The 22,433-nt window shown below is 42.8% G+C and overlaps 1 protein-coding gene and 1 non-coding gene across 4 annotated transcripts in view; both read left to right on the plus strand.

Moving 5' to 3' along the window:
• Positions 1–22,433, plus strand: part of KAT2B (lysine acetyltransferase 2B) — a 92,529-nt gene that overhangs the window by 17,712 nt on the left and 52,384 nt on the right. For 2 of the 3 annotated variants that reach the window (XM_064491050.1, XM_064491058.1), the window contains exons 1-2: positions 10,768–10,800; positions 15,151–15,277. In XM_064491050.1, coding sequence (XP_064347120.1) covers positions 10,777–10,800; positions 15,151–15,277 — 151 coding nt within the window. In that variant the 5' untranslated portion in view covers positions 10,768–10,776. Of the gene's footprint in view, positions 1–10,767; positions 10,801–15,150; positions 15,278–22,433 lie in introns of those variants that run through there. The other variant, XM_064491046.1, reaches the window with a different exon arrangement.
• LOC116155872 (U6 spliceosomal RNA) lies at positions 5,811–5,917 on the plus strand. Its single transcript, XR_004139772.1, has one exon. It is a non-coding gene; the product is annotated as a U6 spliceosomal RNA (small nuclear RNA).

The following is a 22,433-nucleotide window of genomic DNA, read 5'->3' on the forward strand; positions in this document are numbered from 1 at the left end:
GGTATGTGCAGATTCCTGTTTCTTCATATCCTTGGCAGTGTTTATTATCTGCCCTTTTGATTACCGCCATCTGCGTGGGTGTGAAGTTATATCTCATTACGGTGTTAGATCCTGACCTTTAAACATTCTGCCTTTGTCCGGCCTGGAACAGAGAGGTGGTAAAACAGAGTGAGCCCCCTCCTCCACAGCCACAGGACCAGCTACCTGCCTGAACACACTCAGTGCTCCTGGAGGTAGACGGAATAAGCTCAGGCAAATGTCTGAACGTCTGGGAGCCTCAGTTTTCTGTGCTGAATAATGGGCGTAATCCCTTTCGCATACAGGGGGAGCTTGGAACATGTATACAAGCGCCTTTTTTGTTTTTGATGGTTAACGAGTGTTGGATTCACAGTTTTACTCCATACATTTCCCATCAGGGTTGTTTTTTTTGTTTGTTTGTTTGTTTTTTTGCCCTGGGGCATCCCTGTCACTGATTTAAGTTTTCCAGCCAATGTGACTTTCCAGCATTTTAAGCCCGACCGAATCCTGCTGGACAGCTTGGCTGTCTGTCTCCTGCTCCACTGAATGTCACCCAGATATCTTCACACCCATCTCACTTGTCAACACCGTGCGACCTGGGGGCACCCTGCTCCCCAGGCTGCCTGTCAGGTGGGTCACCATCCCTTGTTGATCCAGTTTTGCTTCCTTCTCATCCTCCATCCCGGCTTCTGTGGACTCTCACAAAATCTGATGTGTTCTCTTGACCTCTTACCCTGGATCCTATTGGGGCAAAACTATTTTTTTTTTTTTTTAATTTTAGGGAGGAGGTAATTAGGTTTATTTATTTTTGGAGGAAGGGCTGGGGAGGGACAAAACTATTTTTATCCCAGGCCTGTTGAAACCAGAAGGTGGCCTTTTCTCTGTGGGCTCCCGCGAGGTGACCTCACCCTGCCCTAGGGGGCCGGCTGCTGTGGTAATTGGCCTGGCAGCGAGCTCCCTAAGAGGTTGTCCTTTAGCTGATACTTTGTTGAGGCTGCAAGCCAGCCCCCTTGGGATTTCCCTGAGATAGCAGCCGTCTTGTCTAACTAAGGAGAGACATGGGCAAGGTGTCTGGAAAGGAGACCTCTTATCTCAAAGAGCAGTAACTGGGCCTGAACATCTGGAAGGCCCAGGCAGAGGGCGGGGTGGGGGGGGGAGTGGCAGCTCGGGACACTTGCCAGAAAATGCTTTGCTGGCCATCGAGGATAGCATTCGAGGGTTTTTTGAAAGGACTCAATGTGTCCTATTTAGTGAATCGGGCAGTACGTCCCATGCATATTAAAAATGTTGTGCACTTAAGTTTCCAAGTATCCCCCGATATTTGTACACACGTAGGAAGCACTTGTCATATTCTACCAGAATGAAAAGTCCTGAAACAAGTGAGCAAAAGTCAGGAGGCTTCCAGATCTTTCAATGGGGTATTGCTTTAATCAGTTAGAACCACTTAAGAAATATTGGGACTGTTCTGTGCCTAAGCTGTTAGGGTCCACAGTGAAGTCGTGGGTGTTAGGGGTGGATTCCCTTCAAAGTCTAGGGCAGCAATGTCCAACAGAAATAGAATGTGAACCCCCACATGTGACTTCCATTTCCTAATAGCCACATGTGTAAACTTCCTGGGGATGCTGTGAACAAATGGTCACACACAGGGTGGGTCCAGTGACAGGAAGTTCCTTTAGTTCTGTTTTGGAGGCCAGAGATCTGAAATCAAGGTGTCAGCAGAGCCATGCTCCCTCTGAAGGCTCTGTAAAGAATCCTTCCTTGCCTCTTCGTAGCATCCGGTGGCTCCTGGCATCCTTGGCGCCCCTGGTCTTGTTGATGCTCCGTATCTCCGCATACGTCTCCCTGTGTCATCTTCCGTGTGTCTGTCACTCCACATTCCCTCTCTCCTTTCTCTTACAGAAATACCTGTTACTGGTTTTAGGGCCCAGGCTAAACCAGGATAATTTCATTTCAAGATCCTGAAGTAGTCAGAGCTGTTTCCAAATAAGGCCCCACTGTGACGTTCCAGATGGGCATAAACTTTGGGGGACACTGCTCAGCCCACCGCGCTACACTAAACAAAATGAGAAAGACCAACAGCTAAATTTCTTCAGTTTAAATGTTCTAGTTAACCTCATATCCTAAAATATGATTATAGCATGTAATCGATATAAAATAATTCTTAATGAGATACATACATATTTTTTGATGGTTAGCTTTTTCTAGCAATAAATTTTTTTATGATTGTCTTTTTTATTGAAGTGTAGTTTTTTTATAATTAGTTTTTTTTTTTTTAATTTCTTTACTTTAATGGAGGCACTGGGGATTGAACCCAGGACCCCATGCATGCTAAGCACACGCTCTACCACTGAGCTCTACCCTACCCCCTACTGAAGTATTTAGTATCTGCTAATCCCAAACTCCCAATTTATCTCTCCCCCCCACCTCTTTGCCCTTTGGTAGCCATAGTTTGTTTTCTGTGTCTGTGAGTCTGTTTCTGGTTTGTAAATAAGATCATTTATATCCTTTTTTTTTTTGGATTCCACATAAAAGTGATACCATTTGATATTTGTCTTTTTTGTCTGACTGACTTCACTTAATATGATCATCTCCAGATCCATCAGTTAATGAGATATTTTAACCTTTTTTTCCCCTTGGCACTAAGTCTTTGAAATTCAGCACACTTATGGCGCATCTCAGCCTGGACCCGCCGAAGGGCTGGGCAGCCCCCGCGGCTGACCTCCGCGTCCTGGCCCGCGCAGCCGGGGCGCTGTGCGGCGGGCTTCAGCGCTTCACCTTCTGTTTTCACCCTCTCCCCTTTCTTCTCTCCCTCCCTTCATCCTCCTCTTAGTTTCCATGGAATTTTCTGTTTATTTGGAAGAAGTCTCGGTCAGTTCTGAACAAAAGAAATACAAGCCTACTTTGTAGAAGCTCCTGGGTTCCCAGGACTCAGTGGGAGAGGCAGAGTTAGCCAGTTTCGAAAGAAAAGTCCTGTGCTCAGTTCCATTTTTAAGCATCAGGGTTTATCGGTGTACAGTTTATTAAGCGTTTCTGTCACAAGTGGCTTAAATGCGTGTGGCTAATATTTGGGACACAGCATTTTTTATTGAGCAGGGGGCATAAGGGACTGTTATTACTCATCTCCCTGCCGGGAGGTTTGTGACCCATCCATCTCTCAGCCCCCTGGGAACACGGCATTATGCTCCCATGTTAAGACAAGAAGAGGCATAAATTTTTCTTTCGGCCAATTGCTCTAAGCCCGTTGCGATAATGGAGGCAGGATTTATATCTCTCAAAATCAGTATTGTCTTCTCCAAGAATTGCAGGCTTGTTCTTTTTTGGCTTGGACTTCGGTGAGGGGAGGAGGCTGGTTTATAAGCAGCCCCACAGGGGACCAGTTTTGGCTCCTTGAGTTCTTAAGTGTGGTTTGTGATAAGGATGTGGTTTCCACCCTCCCTCCCCCAGCTGATGCGTGCTGAGCCTCTGTTACTGTCGTTGGAATTTCTCTGGAACTATGTTTTCCCCAGTGAGGAATCAGCATTAGAGAGAATTAGCAAGCAACCCATGAATATGAGTACCAGAGAGGAAAACAAAGTTCAGAGTGAATGTCCCTTCCCTTCCCCAACTTTTGCACCGCCCTCCCATAAATGTATATCTATCTTGTTCCTCTGTACACCCACATTCATGTATATTTAAATTGATTATTCATTTATTTAAAAAAAATACATTCAATGATGCTAGGTATTATTCTATGGTTTGCCTTTTCTTCTATTCACCAGGACCTAGAGAGTTTCTGTGTCAGCACAGATAGTTGAGATTTGCAAAATACTAACTACTATATATAAAATAGATTTTAAAAAACCCCGGATTTCTTTTGTATAGCACAGGGAACTATAGTAAATATCTTGCAACTTATAATGAAAAAGAATATGGAAACAAATATATGTATGTATCTGCACGACTGGGACATTGTGCTGTACACCAGAAATGGATGCATTGTAACAGACTGTACTTCAATTAAAAAAAAAAGAGTGAAAAAAACCTCTTTTTTTTTTAATTGAAGTGTAATTGATGTACAGTGTTATGTAAGTTACAGGTGTACAATATAGTGATTCACAATTTTTCACGTTATACTCTGTTTATAGTTATTGTAAAATATTGCCTGTATTGCTTGCACAATACATCCTTGTAGCTTATTTTATACCTAATAGTTTGTATCTCTTAATCCCCTACCCCTCTGTTGCCGCTCCCTGCTGGTAACCACTAGTTTGTTCTCTAAATCCTTGAGTCTGCTGCTTTTTATTATATTCACTAGTTTGTCATTCTTTTTTAGATTCCACATGTAAGTGATACCATACAGTACTTGTCTTTCTCTGCTTGACTTATTTGACTTAGCATAATAATCCATTCATGTTGCTGCAAATGGCAAAATTTCATTTTTTATGGCTGAGTGATATTCCATTGTCCTTATATACCACATCTTTATCCGTTTATCTGTTGACAGGCACTTAGGTTGCTTCCATATCTTGGCTATTGTAAGTTAGCCTGTAACAATCTATATAATTTAATAAGTTTCTTCTCTTGTGGATCAAATGTTAGATGACCTATGTATGTATTTGCTGTATATAAGATGACATATATATTTATATTTTGCTTTAATAAACAGCAGACAAATGTCATTGAGCACATGTGAATTATTTCTGTAAGAGAGTTTCCCAGTAGTGCATTCGGGCCAAAGGGCAGGAACATTTCAACTTGTCTTCTGAAAGGCTGCACCAGTGTCCCCTCCCATACGTGTGTACCAGTTGCATGCATGTTTCCTCACATCCTGGTTACTTTAGATATTAACAATGTCAACCTTTTATTTTTATTTTTTGCCATCATAATTACTGTGAGGAAATATCTCACAGGGCTTTTAATTTTTCATTTCTCCATTACCAGCTATGCTGACCACTTTGTATAGGTTTATTTGCTATTAACATATATTTTTCTTTCACTTAGGTTTGCTGTTTTCTTTCTGTCAAACCTTTTTATTGTTCTGTAGATGATCTTTTTATGTTCTGGATCTTAATACTTTGATAAATGCATTGTAAGTGTATATTCTCTCAACTGATCTGACTTAACAAAATTCATAGATTAATTGGAAGAGAATTGATATTTTTACAATATTGAGTCTTCCTTGAGAATTGATAGTTTTGCAATATTGAGTATTCCAAGAATAATGCATATTTCTTCATTTATTGGTCTTCAGTAGACAGTTGTAGTTTTCTGTTTATGGGTCTTACTCATCTTGAAGATTTATTCCTAAGTATTTGATGGCTCTTGCTATTAAGATTTTTTTCCTATTACATTTTCCAAGTGGTTATTTCTGATATAAAATCTGTGTGTTGTATGTTGATCTTATATCCAGCCAATTTATTGTTTTTTTTTTTTTAGTTTTGATAATCTCTAAGCATTGCCTGCCAATTTTCATGGTTTTTGTGTACTGATAGTACAGTGTTGAACTCTGGGCGTATTCAGGGCTTCCTTGTTTTGGTAACTTTAACAGGAACAGTTTCTTGTCTCTGTTCAGTATAATGTTTATTTTCAAGTTAAGATAATTTTCTTCTGGAGGGAGAGTGTAGCTCAAGTGGTAGAGTGCATGCTTAGCACACACAAGGTCCTAGGTTCAATCCCCAGTACCTCCTCTAAAGATAAATAAATAAATAAGTGAACCTGATTACCCCCCCAAGAAAACTTTTTTTAAAAATTAATTAAAAAAAGATAATTTTCTTCTGTGCCAAATTTGCTATTTAAAAAAAAAATCTGAAATTGTGCTTGCTTTGGCAGCACATATATTAAAATTGAAGCAATACAGAGAAGGTTAGCATGGCTCCTGCGCAAGGATGACATGCAAGTTTGTGAATCGTTCTGTATTTAAAAAAAAAAAAAAATCAGAAATTGATGCTGAGTATTATGAAAAGTTTTTTTGGGCATCAACTGTAATTCTTTCATCTTCCTTTAATTTCTTAACATAATCAATTTGTTTCAAATGATCTATCTATGCATTCCTATAACAAGCTTTAGTTATTATGTACCAATCAAGATGCATAATTTTATTGGTGCAGCCACTATGGAGGACAGTATGGAGGTTCGTTAAAAAACTAAAAATAGACTTACCATGTGATCCAGCAATCCCACTCCTGGGCATATACCTGGAGAATAATACAATTCAAAAAGACACATACACCCCAATGTTCACAGCAGCACTATTTACAATAGTCAAGACATGGAAACAATGCAAATATCCATCAACAGATGACTGGATAAAGAAGACATGGTACATATATATGATAGAACACTACTCAGCCATAAAAAAGAACAAAATAATGCCATTTGCAGCAACATGGGTGGACCTGAAGATCGTCATTCTAAGTGAAGTGGGCTGGAAAAAGAAAGAAAAAAGCCATATATCACTTACAGGTGAAATCTAAAAAAAATAATAATAAAAATAAGGACACAAATGAATTACTTATTATTAATAACTTAGATGATTGATTTCTTGAATATGTGTAAGCACATCTAACTGTCCTTTATGATTGAATCCCCGCATTCTGTTGATTTTTATTTTGTGGTTGGCTTTATTCCTTTGGTAACTTATGTAAGTTTAAAAAGCTAAAGCTCTAATCTGTTCTTAGAAACAATGATCAGTACATATATATATAAACTAAAAAAAAATGCAGTATATTGTATATATGTATTTACATACAATATATTGTACACGTGCAGTCAAATTGTAACAATTCTACCTAATAAAACTGGAAAAGAAAAAAAAAGATGCATGATTTTGATTGTGTACTGTTGAATTTGATTGACAAATATTTTATTTCTGTTTTTGTGAGGTTGAGCTGGTGACTTTTTCCATGCTTTTTGCTCTCTGTATGTTGTGTTAGTGTCAGGGTTATACTAAATTCATAGAATGATATGAGAGTTTTTAAAAAAATTCTTTTTCTAATGCGTTGCCCTTTGGCACAGTCTACAATACATAGGAACGAACTGGTCTCCTGCTGGCTAATATGGTAGCCACTAGCCACAAATGACTTGAGCACCTGCCACCATTTGAATTGAGATGTACCATGTCAGACATCGCTTGGAGTTTTGAAGACTTAGCATAAAAAAAATTTGTAAAATGCCGTATTCATAATGTTTTTATACCAATTCACATGTTGAGATGATAATATTTTAGACATTATAGGCAATATATATATTACTTAAATTAGTTTTACCTACTTCTTTTACTTTTTAAAATGTGGCTACTGGAAAATTTTAAATTTTTTCTGTGGTTCACATATTTATGTTGGACAGCCCTTGAGAGTAACTAGAACTTTCCCATAAAACCATCTGGACCTGGGTCCTTTTTTAGGAGTAGATCTTTGACTACTTTTTTCTTTCTTCTAGGGTTTTTAGAAAATTTACTACTTATTAAATCAGGGTTGATAATTTATGTTTTCCAAGGAACTCACTGGGTTTCCTCTAGTTTATCAAATTGATTGGCATAAAGTTCTACAGAGTACTTATTTAGCTATAAAATAAATCTGTAGTTTTATCTCCTTTTTTTTTTTTTTTTTTTTTTTTTGCTATGCTCTCCCAACCTCCTTGATTAGACTTGCCAAGAGTTTGTTTAATGTTTTCTTTCAAAAACCAACCATGGTTATACTGGTTAGGTGTATGATTTTGCTCATTATTGATTTCCTTAAAAATTTTTTACCTTAATTTCTTTCATCTGTTTTCCTTGAGTGTGTTACTTTTCCCCCTAGATTATTGAGTTGAATGGTTAGTTTATTTATTTTTAATCTTTCTGTTTTTTCCACAAGTTCATTGAAGGATCTATGTTTTCCTTTAACTGTGGCCTTAACCATGTCCCATGGACTTTGATACACGGTGCTTTTGCTGAGGGATTGTGTACATGAAACCTGGCCATTTCTCTCTCTTCGCATCCAGTCAGTTATGAAAATGTCCCCTGCGATCACCCAGTGAGCATTTTGAGTAATTTCCATCATTCTCACGTATCGTGGGAATGGAGCTGATTTGTTCTGTGAGGAGCATGACTTTTCATTTGTAAACGGTCCAGTCTTGTTCAGTCAGAGCTGTGGCCAATTTCACAGTGACTGGGGCCAGTATCCGCTGGCTGCTTTCATTGGTTGCATACTCTTCAAGTCCTTGCTTTAAAGTATTAACCGTCATAGTTCATCATGGCTTATAAAGCTCTTGTCCCATCTCCTCCTTCACCCGACATGCACTCCTGGCATATTATCATCTTCTTTATTACCACCTCCATTCGTTCAGTGCCTCCTGCATTAATTACTTAGTGCCCCCAAAAGTTTTGTGAGAGAGATATTTTTATACTCATTATATAGGTTTATACTCATTATATAGATTTTTATACTCATTATAGAGATTTTCTTTCATTTTTCAGTTTAATTAGGTAAAATTGATACAACTTGACCGCACATTTACAATATTGCATGTAAATACATATATACAATATACGGCACATATTTTTTAAAATGTACGTATACGTACTGTTCGTTGTTTCTAAGAACAGTTTAGGGCTTTAGCTTTTTAAACTTAAGTAGCTATCAAAGGAATAAAGCCAACTAACACAATAAGAATCAACAGAATGCAGTCATCCAGGCATAAAGGACAGTCAGATGTGCTTACACATATTCAAGAAATCAGTCAGCTAAGTTATAAATATTAAGTAGTTCACTTGTGTCATTTTTTTAGATTCCACATGTGAGTGGTATCATGTGGCATTTTTCTCTTTCTAACTACATCGCTTAGAATGACGATCTTCAGGTCCATCCATGTTGCTGCAAATGGCATTATTTTATTCTGTATTTATTTATATATATACCACATTTTCTTTATCCAGTCATCTGTTGATGGACATTTGAGTTATTTCCATGTCTTGGCTATTGTCAGTAATGCTGCTATGAACACTGAGGTGCATGTCTTTTTGAACTTATTTTTCTCTGGTTATATGCCCAGGAGTGGGACTGATGGATCATATGGTAAGTCTGTTTTTAGTTTTTTAAGGAATCTCCATACTGTCCTCCTTAGTGGCTGCACCAATTTACATTCCCACCAACAGTGAAGGAGGGTTCCCTTTTCTCCACACCCTCTCCAGCATTTATCGTTTGTAGACTTTTTAATGATGGCCATTCTGGCTAGTGTGAGGTGATGCCTCATTATATAGATACTTTTATACTCATTATATATATAATCATTATAGAGAGTACATTTTATATTCTTTATTTTTGTACTCATATAGGTATTTCTATACTCATCATACTCATTATATTTTACTCATATAGTTATTTTATACTCATAGATTTTTTAATACCCATTATGCATTCATTATATTTTATACTTATTATATAGATATTTTTTCACATACTCATTTTATACTCATTATATTTTATACTCATGATATATTTTTATATTCCTCATATAGATTGGGAAGCTAAGGGAGATTAAGTGATTTGCCCCGGGTTCATACAGTTAGTAAATTTTGGAGCTAAGACTTGAAACCGCATTTATTCAACTGCAAGGCCCACCCCCGTGAGCACGACTTGATGCTGAGTACTGTCCCCTGCAGCCTTTCTCCCCACTTCCAGCTAAGACGAAACACTTTGCTGACAGTGAGTTGGCCTCCTTTCCTTCCCCCGTGGCTTCTGTGGGCTGATTCAGGGCAGGGTGCTGAGCAGTGGGAGAGGAAGGGAGCCTCCCTTGCAGGAGGCCGGACAGGACCCCTCCCCAGAGTCTCCGGCCAGCCTCTCGTGATGGAGGAGTGTGTCAACCCTCCGTCCCTGCCCCTGTGCCCTTCTCTCCATCCAGCTCTCTCCACGCCTGCAGAGTCTGAGGGAGGCAGTATATCCTGAAAGGACTTTCTAGTTCTTAGGCTTTGCTGCAGGAAGACCCAGTCTCTTCCTACCAGGTTATCTGAGGAAATTTCCAGGCATCTGTTTGCTCAGCAGAACTTGAGGAAGAATAGGTATGCGTTTCCTCTGTGATTCAGTCCCAAAGTCTTATCTGTTTTAGGCTAATGGATCTCAACCTTTTGTTTTTAATTTAGGTTTGAGTTTCAAGGTAAATATTATGACATAAGAAAAGTAAGGGTTCTATTTGTGATGTGTTTGTTTATGTTGGTAATTCTATTTTACTTTTTTATTTTTATTGTTTTTATTGAAGTATAGTTGATTTACAATGTTGTGGTAGCTTCTGCTGTAACAACACAATGACTCAGTTATACATAAATATATATTTCATATTGTTTTTCATTATAGGTTATTACAAGATATTGAATATAGCTCCCTGTGCTATACAGTAGGTCCTTGTTGTTTATCTGTTTTATATACAGTAGTTTGTATCTGCTAATCCCAAACTCCTAATTTATCCCTCCCCACTCCCTTTCCCCCCTGGTAACCATAAATTTGTTTTCTGTGTCTCTGAGTCTGTTTCTGTTTTGTAAATTAGTTCATTTGTATCATTTTTTTAGATTCCGCATATAAGTAACATCATATGATGTTTGTCTTTCTCTTACTTACTTTACTTAGTATGATCATCTCTAGGTCCATCCATGTTTCTGCAAATGCTGGTGATTTTAGAATCTTAAACAATACACGTTCTTCTGTCCCCCTCACCGACATCCTAGAAAATTGTGACACGGAGGAGGAGTAGACCAACCCCCACCCCCCGTTCCGCCTCAGTCTCTCTGCATTGCTGCTCTCGTGCTGCATGAAAATGGTCTGGAGGAAGCAGGTACCCGTGTGTTTAACTGTACAGGAGGCGGGAGGTGAGAGGTGTGCTCAGAACAAGTGCACGTGCTATTTCCTCTTGACTGAGCTGCCCTCCCCTCCCCACTCGAAGGGCACATGTCTGCAGAGATCTCTCTGACGTGCCCCTATAAGCATTGTCTTTTCAATGGATCCATTACTAGTATCCCTTCCTTTGAGATCAGAGATGCTCTACCTCGGCTACATGTTGGAAACAGTTGCTAAAAGTACTGGTGTGTGGGTTTTATCCCCTGAGCTTCTGATTTCAGTGGTCTGGGCTCAGGGGTGGGCCTCAGGCTTCAAGGAGTTCTCCAGCCACGCCAGGTGCCTCTAAGGTTGAGGACCCCCGGGGGTGGACTTTTCATTTCTGCAGAGGTTTCTTGTGTCCTCAGCATCCAGTCCCGTGAGTGACACGCAGCGGGGGCTCTGTGTCTGAGAGTGAGTAGACGGTGCCCCAGAGAGTGGGAAAGGCTGGCGTTTTATCTGCTCCTTCCCCTCTCCTCCCTGGGCTTTCTTCCACCCCCCCACCCCCGCCAGAGGCAGGGAAAACACACCTCATTCGCCTTGTCTTCTGAGATAATCCAGTCCTAACACCGTCTGTGTGAGAAGCCTCGGGGAGGTCCCGGCAGCCACACGTACCTCTGAACCGGACAGTGACGTTTCGTCCAGGTTGGTGGCTCTCTTAGGAGAAGTGGAGGATGCGGGCCAGCAATTGCTTTTGGATCGATTCTCAGCAAGCTGGCTTCCGAAGCTCCCTTGTAAGGAGGAACTTTGTGCTTAACTAGGTCACCGTCTCTCTGAGAATCTGGAGTGACAGATGCTGGCTCTGGTGGGTTTGATTCTGGTCCATGCAGAGTTCCTGCCAGTTTTGCTTCCTGCCCGGAGCCAGCCAGCCAGCCTGCCAAAGAAGGAGACTTGGGCTGCGGTTCCAAGTTTGCCCAGATGCAAAATCCATCCTGGTGGTCAGAAGCTAAAGTGTTTTCTGAGGCAAATGAGGACAGCCTCCCAAGTCACGCGGTTCCTTGGGGTTTTGAACCTCAGTCATTATCCAGCTGCCCCCAAGTTGTGGAGTAAATCTGGGTCCTTCTGAGGTTATGAAACCCTTGGCTAGGCAACTTGGCAACTTTATGATAATTCAAGGAGCGCTCTCTGCGCTCTTGGTGGGCCTTGGTGGAGGTGTGGCATTCCTTTCCACCCAGGTGTCAGAGAGATGCATCCGTTCTGGGTTGTATTAATGATTGTGTTTCCCTGTGTACCAGAACACGTTGTGGTTCCTGGACTGGACGTTAAAAGGAGGAGGAAAAAGGATGATTTGCTCATGTAAATTAGAGACCGAAACCTGGATGGAATTTTTTTTCCTCAATGATTGCTGTTAAAGAAAACAAGGAAGTAAGGGTGGTTTACCCTAATGCCTAAAGGAAAAAGTGAGAGAGAGAAAGGAATGAGTTTGGAGACATCCTGTCTTGCCCTGGTGATCTGTCTCTGTCCCTGTTTCAAGCCTGGGGGATCCTGTCTGAGAGGAGGAGGAGAGATCAGGGAACCAGGAGAAAGGCCTTATCATTGCCTGGCTGCCTTGTAGGATAGCCACCACTCGCCTTCTCCAGCTCTTCCCCTTGCTCCCCGGGCTCTAGCCTCGCTGGCTGTGGCTCTCTGTGGAGCACACCGGCCACGCCCTCACCGTTGTCTAGGCTGTTCCCTCTGCCTGGGATGCTCTTCCACCAGATCGCTAAGTGGTCCAGTCTTTGCTTTGATGCCGGCTTCTCAGAAAGGCCTGGTTAGAACTGCACGTTCGATCTCCCTCTCCCCCGAACTCCCCTGTGCCCGTCTCTCCATCTTGCTTTTCGGGTGCAGTCACCGCCTCGTGTCCTGTATGATGTGCTTATTTGTGTTGCCTGTTTGCCCTGTCCCCGCCACCCCAGTGTCAGCTCCGCGAGGACAGACGGGATCTTGCTTCGTTTCCTTTTACACCCAGCAGAAGTCGCTGGCAGAGCGTGGCCCTCAGCACGTGCTGTGGCGTGAGTGACTCGGCGTGCGTAGTAATTCTTTGGCCGAGAATGTAGCTCTCCGAACTCGGAGTGTTCTGGCCGGCGCTGCTTTCTCCTTGGAGGTTGGGCCTGCTGTACTCGGCTGGGAATCTTCTGTTGTCACTTTCCTTTCTCTAACCAGAGGCCTCTTTGGAAAGGGTCTGCCCAACTGCTCAGGGCCGCTGGAGGCTGGGAGCTCTCCCACCGCCGGGAGAGGAGTGGCCCTCGCGGGCTGGTTCCCTCCACTCCTGCAGAGATGGTAGGGATGCTTTCTTGGGAGCGAGTCCTCAAGAACATGGCCTCTGAGGCCTTTCCAGTCTCTGAAGAGGTGGGTGACTCACTGCAGAGAATGTCAGGGCCCAGCTGAGCCTAGTAGCAGAGCAGTGGGGGTGGCAGCTGGTCCTGCCTGATGCCTGGCCACGTGAGAGGCTCCCCGGAGCTACTCCGGGGGGCTGCTCTGCTGGGGTTGCTGACACGGGGCCCTTCCCCTGGCCCATCCGTGTCCATCTTGTGATGACATGTGAGGAGCAGTCAGGTGGGGCTTGCCAGAGTCACTGGGCCCGCTGAAAGGGTTTATGATCAAAAGCCTTCTTCCACCTTGACCTTTTCTTCTTTCACCTTCATCTTTGACCCTTCTTGCCTTGCCAATTATTCTTTCTTTTCTTTTCTTTCTTTTTTTTTTAAATTATTTTTTAATTGGAGGTACTGGGGATTGAACCCAGGACCTCGTGCATGCTAAGCATGTGCTCTACCACTGAGCTCTCCCCTCCCCACTATTCTTTCCTTTCTTACTCTCCTAGACATGTGTACCCTTCGGAAACTGTTCTGTCTTGGAGAATTGTCTGTATGATGTCAAGGCAGCAGGCATTCTGGAATTTTCTGTAAATCAGACTTCCATTAACTGCAGCCATCTGGTCCATGAGGACGTGGAGTGTGGGGACATCTAAAGCAGGGAGAAAAGATGTCTCAGGGAGAAAAAGACCGAATGCAAAGCTCAGGAACAAAAATCTATACAGTTTGTTTAAAGGCCAGTGCTGTCCAGTTGAAGTGTAATGGGAACCACGTGGGTAATTTTGAATGTCCTGGCAGCCACATTAAAAAAGGGAACAGAAACAGGTCCAATGAATTTTAGTGTCTTTTATTTAACTCTGTGTATCTAAAATATTGAGATTTCAACATGTAATGAATGTGAAAATTATTAATGAGATTTTTTTTTACACCAATCTAACTCTGGTGTGTGTTTTACACCTACCATGCATTTCAGTTTGCACAAACCATATTTCAGGTGCTCAATGGCCACATGTGACTTGTGACTCCCGTATTGGACAGTGTCCCTAGAAGTCTCTTACCGCGAATGAATCAGCCTGTGTTTCTTCTTATTCTAATGATTAATTTTATGGTTTTCCAGCCATAGCAGATTTGAAGCAGTATATAGATGGAGAGAGGGGTGGAGTGGTAAAGGATAGCAGGGTATGGGCAGAAGAATTCTAAGTGGCTGGAGTCACTCAGTGCAAGCCTGCTAGCCTCCCACCCCTGCTGACCCCCAAGTCCCCAGTGTGGTAGCTTGGCAGGATCACTGGGAACAATTGATATCTTTCCATGCTTGTCCTCTACTTCATAACCCACGTCATCACAAAAAGGCTAGATTTGTATTCAAATTTGTGTTCTCTAAGAAGGTAGGGAAGTGTGAAGTATATGTGGAAAAAGTTAAGATTCTGTCAAGTGTTGGTAAAATAATAGTACGGGGAATTTGGGAGGTACACAGGGCTCCCAGACTGTGATGAGCTCTCTCCACTGCCACAGAGGGCTTGGAGGAGCCCCCAAGTGTGGGCTTCAACTCGGCTCAAGTCCCTGAGATTGCTGGCTTCTTCAGTTCCACGGGGCAGGGCTGCAGCTGGCGTCTTGGGGCCTGTGAGGCTCAGCTGTGACCTGGGCCCCAGCTCTGTTGCAGGGACTTCAGGGGTCTCGCTTGTCCCTTTGGGAAGCTTAATGGATGGGCTCCCTTGGGATCCACCACTCCATGGATGCTTGCTGGGGGCAGTGGTACCAAAGTGGGTGGGTCTGCTCTCTGTGCTGCCGTACGCAGCTTCCAGCCAGCAGAAAACAAACCAGTACCAAAACCCCAAATGCCCAAGTCGCACATCCGCTTCGCCTTTTGTCTGTGCTTGTTTCTCGTGGATGTGTAGAACACGGTTAACGCAGGAGCGGGGAGGGTAGCTGTCATGTAACTAGTGTGTACGGTTCGTGTGTAAAACATTCAGACCACTGCTGCCTATTACCTAATTCTCTTTCTCTCTTTGTTCATTTTGCAGGCTGAGGAATCTTGTAAATGTAATGGCTGGAAAAACCCCAACCCGTCTCCCACGCCCCCCAGAGCTGATCTGCAGCAGATAATCGTCAGTCTGACGGAATCCTGCCGGAGCTGTAGCCATGCCCTGGGTGAGTTCCTAAACTTTCACGGAAACTCTATGTCCTTGTTGCCTGAAAATTGTAACTTACTGAATTCCATGGCTTGACCAAACTTGTGCGCTTTCCCTCTATATGAGGCCACAACAAAAGAGACTTTTTTTTTTTTCCTTTTTTAGGGGGCAGAGGGGAAAGTAATTAGGTTTGTTTACTTATTTAATTTATTTATTTATTCGTTTTTTTTTTTTTTAACGGAGTCACTGGGGATTGAACCCAGGACCTCTTGCATGCTCAACAAGAGCTCTACCACTGAGCCGTACCCTCCCCACCAAGAGAGTCTCGTGACTTTGCCAGGAAGGCTTCACGTGAGAGGCAAAGCCTGCGCTGTTTGCATGGATTCCTCATCTGTCTCCTCCCCATTTTCCCCAAGAACGTGGTTGCGTGGGGCTGCGGGGAGAGGGAACTGCCTAATAAGATGCAGCGCGGCAACTGAGCTGGTCAGAGTAACACTGAACACGTCCTGATTCATTCTGAGTCTCGTTAGCATTATGAGTCTCTGATTCCCTGAACTTTCTGGGAGTGCTTCGTCTTATCTTCACATTTTTTTTTTTTTAGTTTCCTGTGTCTGGTAGCTCTTGTCTTCCTTGGGGCTGTGTTTGGTAAATATTTACTTGTGTTTTCCCTTTCAGCTTTATCTGTCCCTGCTAGATAATCATTGTCAGCCTGGTGAGATAGACTCAGTGGGAAGGTGCTAGTGTGTTCTGTGTCCCAATACTCCCCTTAGGATAAAACATGTTTTTAAATTGTATTTTACTGGAGTGGATAAAAGTTACTGGGTAATTAGTGTTGCCTAGAAATGAAAATTCCAGGTCACGAGGGATCTTGGAACATTGTACTTCCTTTTTTTTTTTTTTCTTTCCTGCCTTCAGTTATCCAGTCTGTAAATATGAAAAAACATGAAAGCAGGAAAGAATTCAAGAGCAAGCCATAGGAAAGTGAAAGCGAGTTTATTTAGGGAGACGCACATTCCCTCGGCAGAACGCAGCCTGTCTGAGCAGGGAGAGCGGCCCCGGGGTGCGGGGGTGGTGGGTTTGCGGACTGGGCAATTTCACAGGCAAGTGGGAGGATTATTTAGCTGTTTTGTGTAAGGGGTGGGGATTCCTAGGAATTGGGCCCCCACTCAGTTTTTGGCCTTTTATGGTCAGTCTGGGAGCTGTCAAGGCACCAGTGGGTGTGTCACCTAACAGCTAATGTACTGCAGTGAGCACATAATGAGGTTCAAGGTCCACTGAAGTCGAATCTTCCGCCATCTTGGGCCTACTTGGCTCTGACCCGTTTATGTCGTATCCTTGATGGCTGTGTCATTCTTCTGATGGCTGTGCCCTGCCCCCGCCCTCCTGTCTCACGTGAGCCTTGCCCACCGGCCCTTTGGAAGCGGGTAGCTTCTGTTAGCCATCGTCTCTCTCTCAGGCTTCCTGTGTGTATGAGAAGGTCGCAGCATCAGCCTCCCTTAGCCTGGTGCTCCGTCTAGTTTGAAGTGTTAATTCTGTCCTCAGCTGGAGAGGATTTCAGTACTTATAGAGCAAAAAAAAGTAGGCAGTGTGATCTTCTCAGGAAGTTACTGCACTCGAGTGACCTTCCGAGAAAAGGAAATAGAGAACATTGATCTCACAAAAGAAATAAACACACCGATGATTACATCACTGTGTTGATTTGTCTGGTGTCTCAGAGAACGTCCGTTCTGATTTCTGAAGCTGCCAGAAGGAAAGGGCAAAGGAAAGATGCCAGAAGTCACAGAGCCATCTTTGCTCATAAGGTGCCTTTTCACAACTGGTCGCTGAGTGGTGCCCTTTAGAATTGCTTCGGGAAATATGACGTAATAAAGATCTGCTCCGACTGGGCTTGACCTGTGCTTGGTATGATTGGGAAATCCTATTATCCTATAGCAATTAACGTTGAAGAACAGAATCTTCTTCCTTAGTTAGCTGAGCAGATTGTCCCCATTCTGAGCTTGTAAACACACATGAATGCCCAAAGGCAGAAAAAGCCTTTCTCAAGGAAAAGCCAGCTTAGTTCCCTTTTAAATTTCTTAACAAGCTATGAATACAAATACCCTTATTTGACAATATATAACCAGGAATGGAAAGAAAAGGGACATATCCCTTGACCTGATGAATCTGAGCCACAAATTTCACCGAAATATAAATTAAGATGTGCCTTCAGTTTGAACTAAAAGGACAGCTATTATAGCCTTATGCATGATATTAAAAAACTAGAAAAAGCGGGGAGGGTATAGCTCAGTGGTGGAGTGCATGCTTAGCATGCACGAGGCCCTGGGTTCAATCCCCAGTACCTCCATTAAAAATAAATAATAAATAAACCTAATTATCCCCCCATCAAATAAAAAAAAATAAAAAACTAGAAGCAACCTAAATATCCCAGTGTAGGAGATAATTGGTTGAATTATGAAAACCTATACTATAATATTTAGTATGGCTATTAAAATGTATTTTCCATCATCTTAACATGGATAGAACGGAAAGACATTCTTAGCACATTATTAATGAAAAAAAGCAGGTCAGAAAGCAGCTCAATCGGAGGTTTTATAATTTAGGACCAAATGACAAGATCCACCAGCCCATGTTCAAATCGCAGCCAGGAGCTGTGAGCTGGGGCTATTATTTAATATTATTGAATATATTAGATTAAATGTAATGTATTATTATTGGGGCATATTACTGAATCTGCCTGGACCTCCAGTTTTCCAGCTCTGAAATGGAGTTAATAGTAGTATTTACCTCACAGGAGTGCTGTGAGAATTAAATGAATTAAGGCAGATGAAAATTTTTGCCTTTTTCTTGGCCGATTAACTGCATCCTTATTAGCTCCTGTTAGCATAGCGTTCCAGGACTCTCAGGGTTCTTCACTTCCAATGACAGACGTGAGCTCTGCCTAATTTACGTGAGGAAACAGTGTTTCTGAGGGTCGTGGGAGCTTCCACAAGCTGCAAACGAAGGGAAACCCGGCATCAGCCTGGTCCTGGGATCCCGGTGGCAGGAGTTCGTAGACCTTCTGTCTAGGACACTGGGTGGTCCAGCTCCAGCTCCCTCGGTCCCTGGGAGTGTTGGCTCAGGATTTAAATCCTCACAGGAGGGGCCCTGATGAGCGCAGTTATCTGTCACTCGTCTGACCTTGAGTTTCCCTCTCCAAGAACCAGCTGGAGGGCTGCCAACACAGAAACGGCACCACACATGTAACCTCATTTCGTTGGTGCAGGTAATGAAACGTATGCTGTACTACATACGAACAGGAGAAGGTCTGGAAGGATGTATGCTGAGCTGCTGACGGGAATTTTCTCAGGATACTGGGGTTACGGGCACTTTCAAAATATTTCCCCCCTTTTCCTTCCTTCCTTCTCTGTCTTCAAGTCTGCTTCCTTAAAACTGAAATGTCTGCACATTTTCAAGTGATCTTAGGGTTATCGCCGGAATGCGATAGTTTATTTCTTGGTCTTAGTGTCAGGGCTCTAGGACACATTTTCCTGTGATTATGTCTCCCTCCTCTACCCTTAAAAAATAATTTTTTATTGTGGAAAATTTCACACATACATAAAAGTAGGAAGCATCGTTTAATAAACAGCCTTGTATCCACCACCCAGCCTTGACAATGGTTCACGTCTAATTTCCTTCCCCTACTTTTTTTTTTTTTGCCCAAGTATTTTAAGCAAGTTTCAGACATCTTTTCTTATTCATGCAGATTGCTGCTTAAATCTTACCAACAAAATAGAGGTTGGGGGAGTTCTGTTAAGCATCAGGCAAGCTTGGATTCTCAAAAACGTTTCAGTTTGTGGACTTTGTGCCTCCTCCCAGTCCCTGCTCCGAACATGGTGATTTTAGTCTCCAGCGGTCATACACGTGTGTCAATCTATGTAACGCGCCAGGACTTGTCAAAACAGAACATTCAGGCCTATCGATTGAGAATGGTGTCTGTTCTGTTGATTTGCCCTGGGTAGCCTTTGGCCCAGCCAGGCACAGTCTTTTGACAGTGAGCTCCGGTTTCACGTGGTCTCCTGACAGCTACTCCCATCTGGCTGTCCTTGGCCCGCCATCATTTGATACTCCTCTGTGTCTCCTGGTGTGAAACACAGGGCTGAGTGTCATCAAATGGAAAGAACATTCCGCTGCAAGCTGGGAGATAAGAATTCCAGGCCCGGCTCAGCGGTTTACAGGTCCCTTCACTGTTTTGCCGTCCATTCATATCTTCATCCGCAGAATGAAACTGTTCTCCTGGACCTCTGCTGTCCAATACCATAGCCACTTGCTGAGTTTGGTAATGAGCACTTGAATGGTAGTGAATCCAAACTGAGATGAGCTGTAGCTGTGAAATATAGGCCAGACTTTGAAAGCTTAGTGTGAAAAAAGAAGCTAGTGATTACATGTTGAAATGATACTCGGGGTGTATTGGGTTAATGAAATATTATTATTTTTTAAGTAATTATTTTTATTGAAGTACAGTCAGTTACAATGTATCAGTCTCTGGTGCACAGCATAACGTCCCAGTCTTGCATACACATACATATATTTGTTTTCATATTCTTTATGAAATATATTATTAAAATTAACTTTACACTGTTTCTTTTTTCAGTGTTGCTACTAGGAAGCTTAAAATTACGTGTGTGGCCTCCATTATATTTCTTTTTTTTTTTTTTGAATCACTATGTTCTTTTTTTTAAACTTTTTTTATTGAATTCTAGTCATTTTACAATGTGTCAAATTCCAATGTAGAGCACAGTTTTTCAGTTATACATGAACATACACATACATTCATTGTTACATTCTCTTTCGCTGTGAGCCACCACGAGATCCTGTATATAGTTCCCTGTGCTACACAGTACAATCTTGTTTATCTGCTCTACATTTTGAAATCTAAGGCTGTCCCTTCCCACCTCCCCATCCCCCTGGCAACCACAAGTTTGTATTCTATGTCTATGAGTCTGTTTCTGTTTTGTATTTATGTTTGTTTTTTTTTTTTTTTAAGATTCCGCATATGAGCCATCTCATATGGTATTTTTCTTTCTCTTTCTGGCTTAACTTCACTTAGAATGACATTTTCCAGGAACATCCATGTTGCTGCAGATGGCATTATGTTGGTTTTTGTGGCCGAATACTATTCCATTGTATAAACATACCACCTCTTCTTTATCCAGTCATCTGTTGATGGACCTCCATTATATTTCTATTGGAGCGTGCTGGCCCAGAATGTTCTAGTCCATTGTCTGAAATCATTTGATATTTGGCACTGGTATAATCGAGTTCAGTTTACAAAAATTTGACAAAATGTCCTGCAGTGGGCCCCACACACTCCTCCTTACTTTAGTTTTAATTAAAATTCCTTATTTGGGGACTGCTTGTTGGAATGGTGATCTGCTTCTGTGACCAGGACGGGAGGAAACACACCGTTGTGATCAAAACACAGTTGGAATTTTTGTTGTCATTTTGCCCCTGTTTTGAACTATGATGGAACATACTGATTATTAAATTTGAATAGTGAATATATATTTTTTTAGTTTGATGTAAGTTTCTGATTATTTTTCAGTGTCATCATTTTTTTTTTCCTGATACACACACCTATTTAAACATTACAGAAGTGGAAACTGGTGTTCCTTTATTACTATGGTTGCCTCCGCTTACCTACTTATTTACAGTAGAAATTTTCCAAGGAAAGTAAAGACCAGCATGAACAATGACCCCAGATCCCATGCTTAGCATGCACTGGTCCTAGGTTCAATCCCCGCACCTCCAAAAAAAAAAAAATTAAACAATGACCCCAGTATGAAGTATGAAGGGCCTTACCAGCGCTTTTCTCACGGACAGCTGACCCAGCACCTCTCCTCCGGCCTTGGACACGTGCACAGCCCTCCCATAGTCCGTCATGCCTGGTCCCCATTTACACGTGTCCCCTGCAGATGCCACAGGCCGTAGCTCTGGGGCCGGCCAGCACGCGGGCACAGCCGCCTGGGTCAAGTCTGCGTATTCCTCTTGGCTGGGGGACCTGCGTCTTCCTCCATCTTTTCTACTCTGATGTCAGAGCCAGGAGCTGTGAGGCTGGGACATCAGAAATTAAGGGGATAAACCTGGTGGTATTTTTCCTGCTGACTTGGGGTAAATTCTTACATTTCCTTGCTCTCCTCGGGTCTTGAAGCCCTGTTGCTTTTCTCTGAGCGCACCTCCTGCTGGCACAGCCCGAATCAGGCCACTCCCCTGCGTGCTGTGGTACCCCGCAGCGGCACCTGGAGTCCCCATCCCCACTCTTGTGCACCTGGCTTCCCGAGAAGGTGCTTGTGGTCCAACCTGACCCTGTTCTCCTCTTCCACCCTCTGGGCATCTAATCATTCTCAGGACGGAGTCTGTCTTCAGCTGAGTGTGCGGGTGGCTCTGGCCTCTGTCCCTGGCCTTCCCCCCTCCGCCTGTGTTGCATTTTGCTCCCCGGGCTGCTCCAGCATCTCTGAGGGTCCCTCACACTTTCTCCCACCCCTGCCTTGGATATGGAGGCCACAGCTCCTGCAGGGCCTCTGCTGCTTTCCCCACGGGGGGAGCCCTGCCCACCCCCAAGGCCTGACCATGCCAGCCCGTGGTGCAGCGAATAAAGACCCCCTTGGAGCTGCGTCGCAGGGTTTCTGCTTGTATCATCTAGTTATTTGTATCCGCGTTGGTTTTCTGTACTGGACTGAGATGTAGGGCTGACTTTTCCTCTGGTTCCTAGTATGTCTGGCATCTTGGGCTTAATTGGATTGGGAGGTGTTCATTGAATTTGGTAACACTGACAAAACAGCTGGTTGCATTTATTTATTTGAAAGCTTTTGTGGTGTTCGATCGGGACCTCATGTAGGTGCCGTTGATGGTGTTCTGCCCAACATAGGCGCCACCGGCCACGTGTGACCGGCGAGCACACTGGAAGTGTGGCTGCACGAACTGAAATGCGTTGCCAGTGGAAAATGCATACTGCTCTTGAAGCCTTAATATAATGAAAGAAAGTAAAATATTGTTTATACTGAGTACATATTAAGTGACTGATCTGGTATATATTAGTTTAAATAAAATTAGTTAATTAAAATTAACTTCACCTACTTCGTTAACAATGTTTTTTATTGAGGTGTAGTCGGTTTATAATGTAGTGTTAGTTTCTGGTG

This window comes from Camelus dromedarius, chromosome 2, assembly GCF_036321535.1.
Source record: "Camelus dromedarius isolate mCamDro1 chromosome 2, mCamDro1.pat, whole genome shotgun sequence".
In the NCBI taxonomy this organism is placed as follows: domain Eukaryota; kingdom Metazoa; phylum Chordata; class Mammalia; order Artiodactyla; family Camelidae; genus Camelus; species Camelus dromedarius.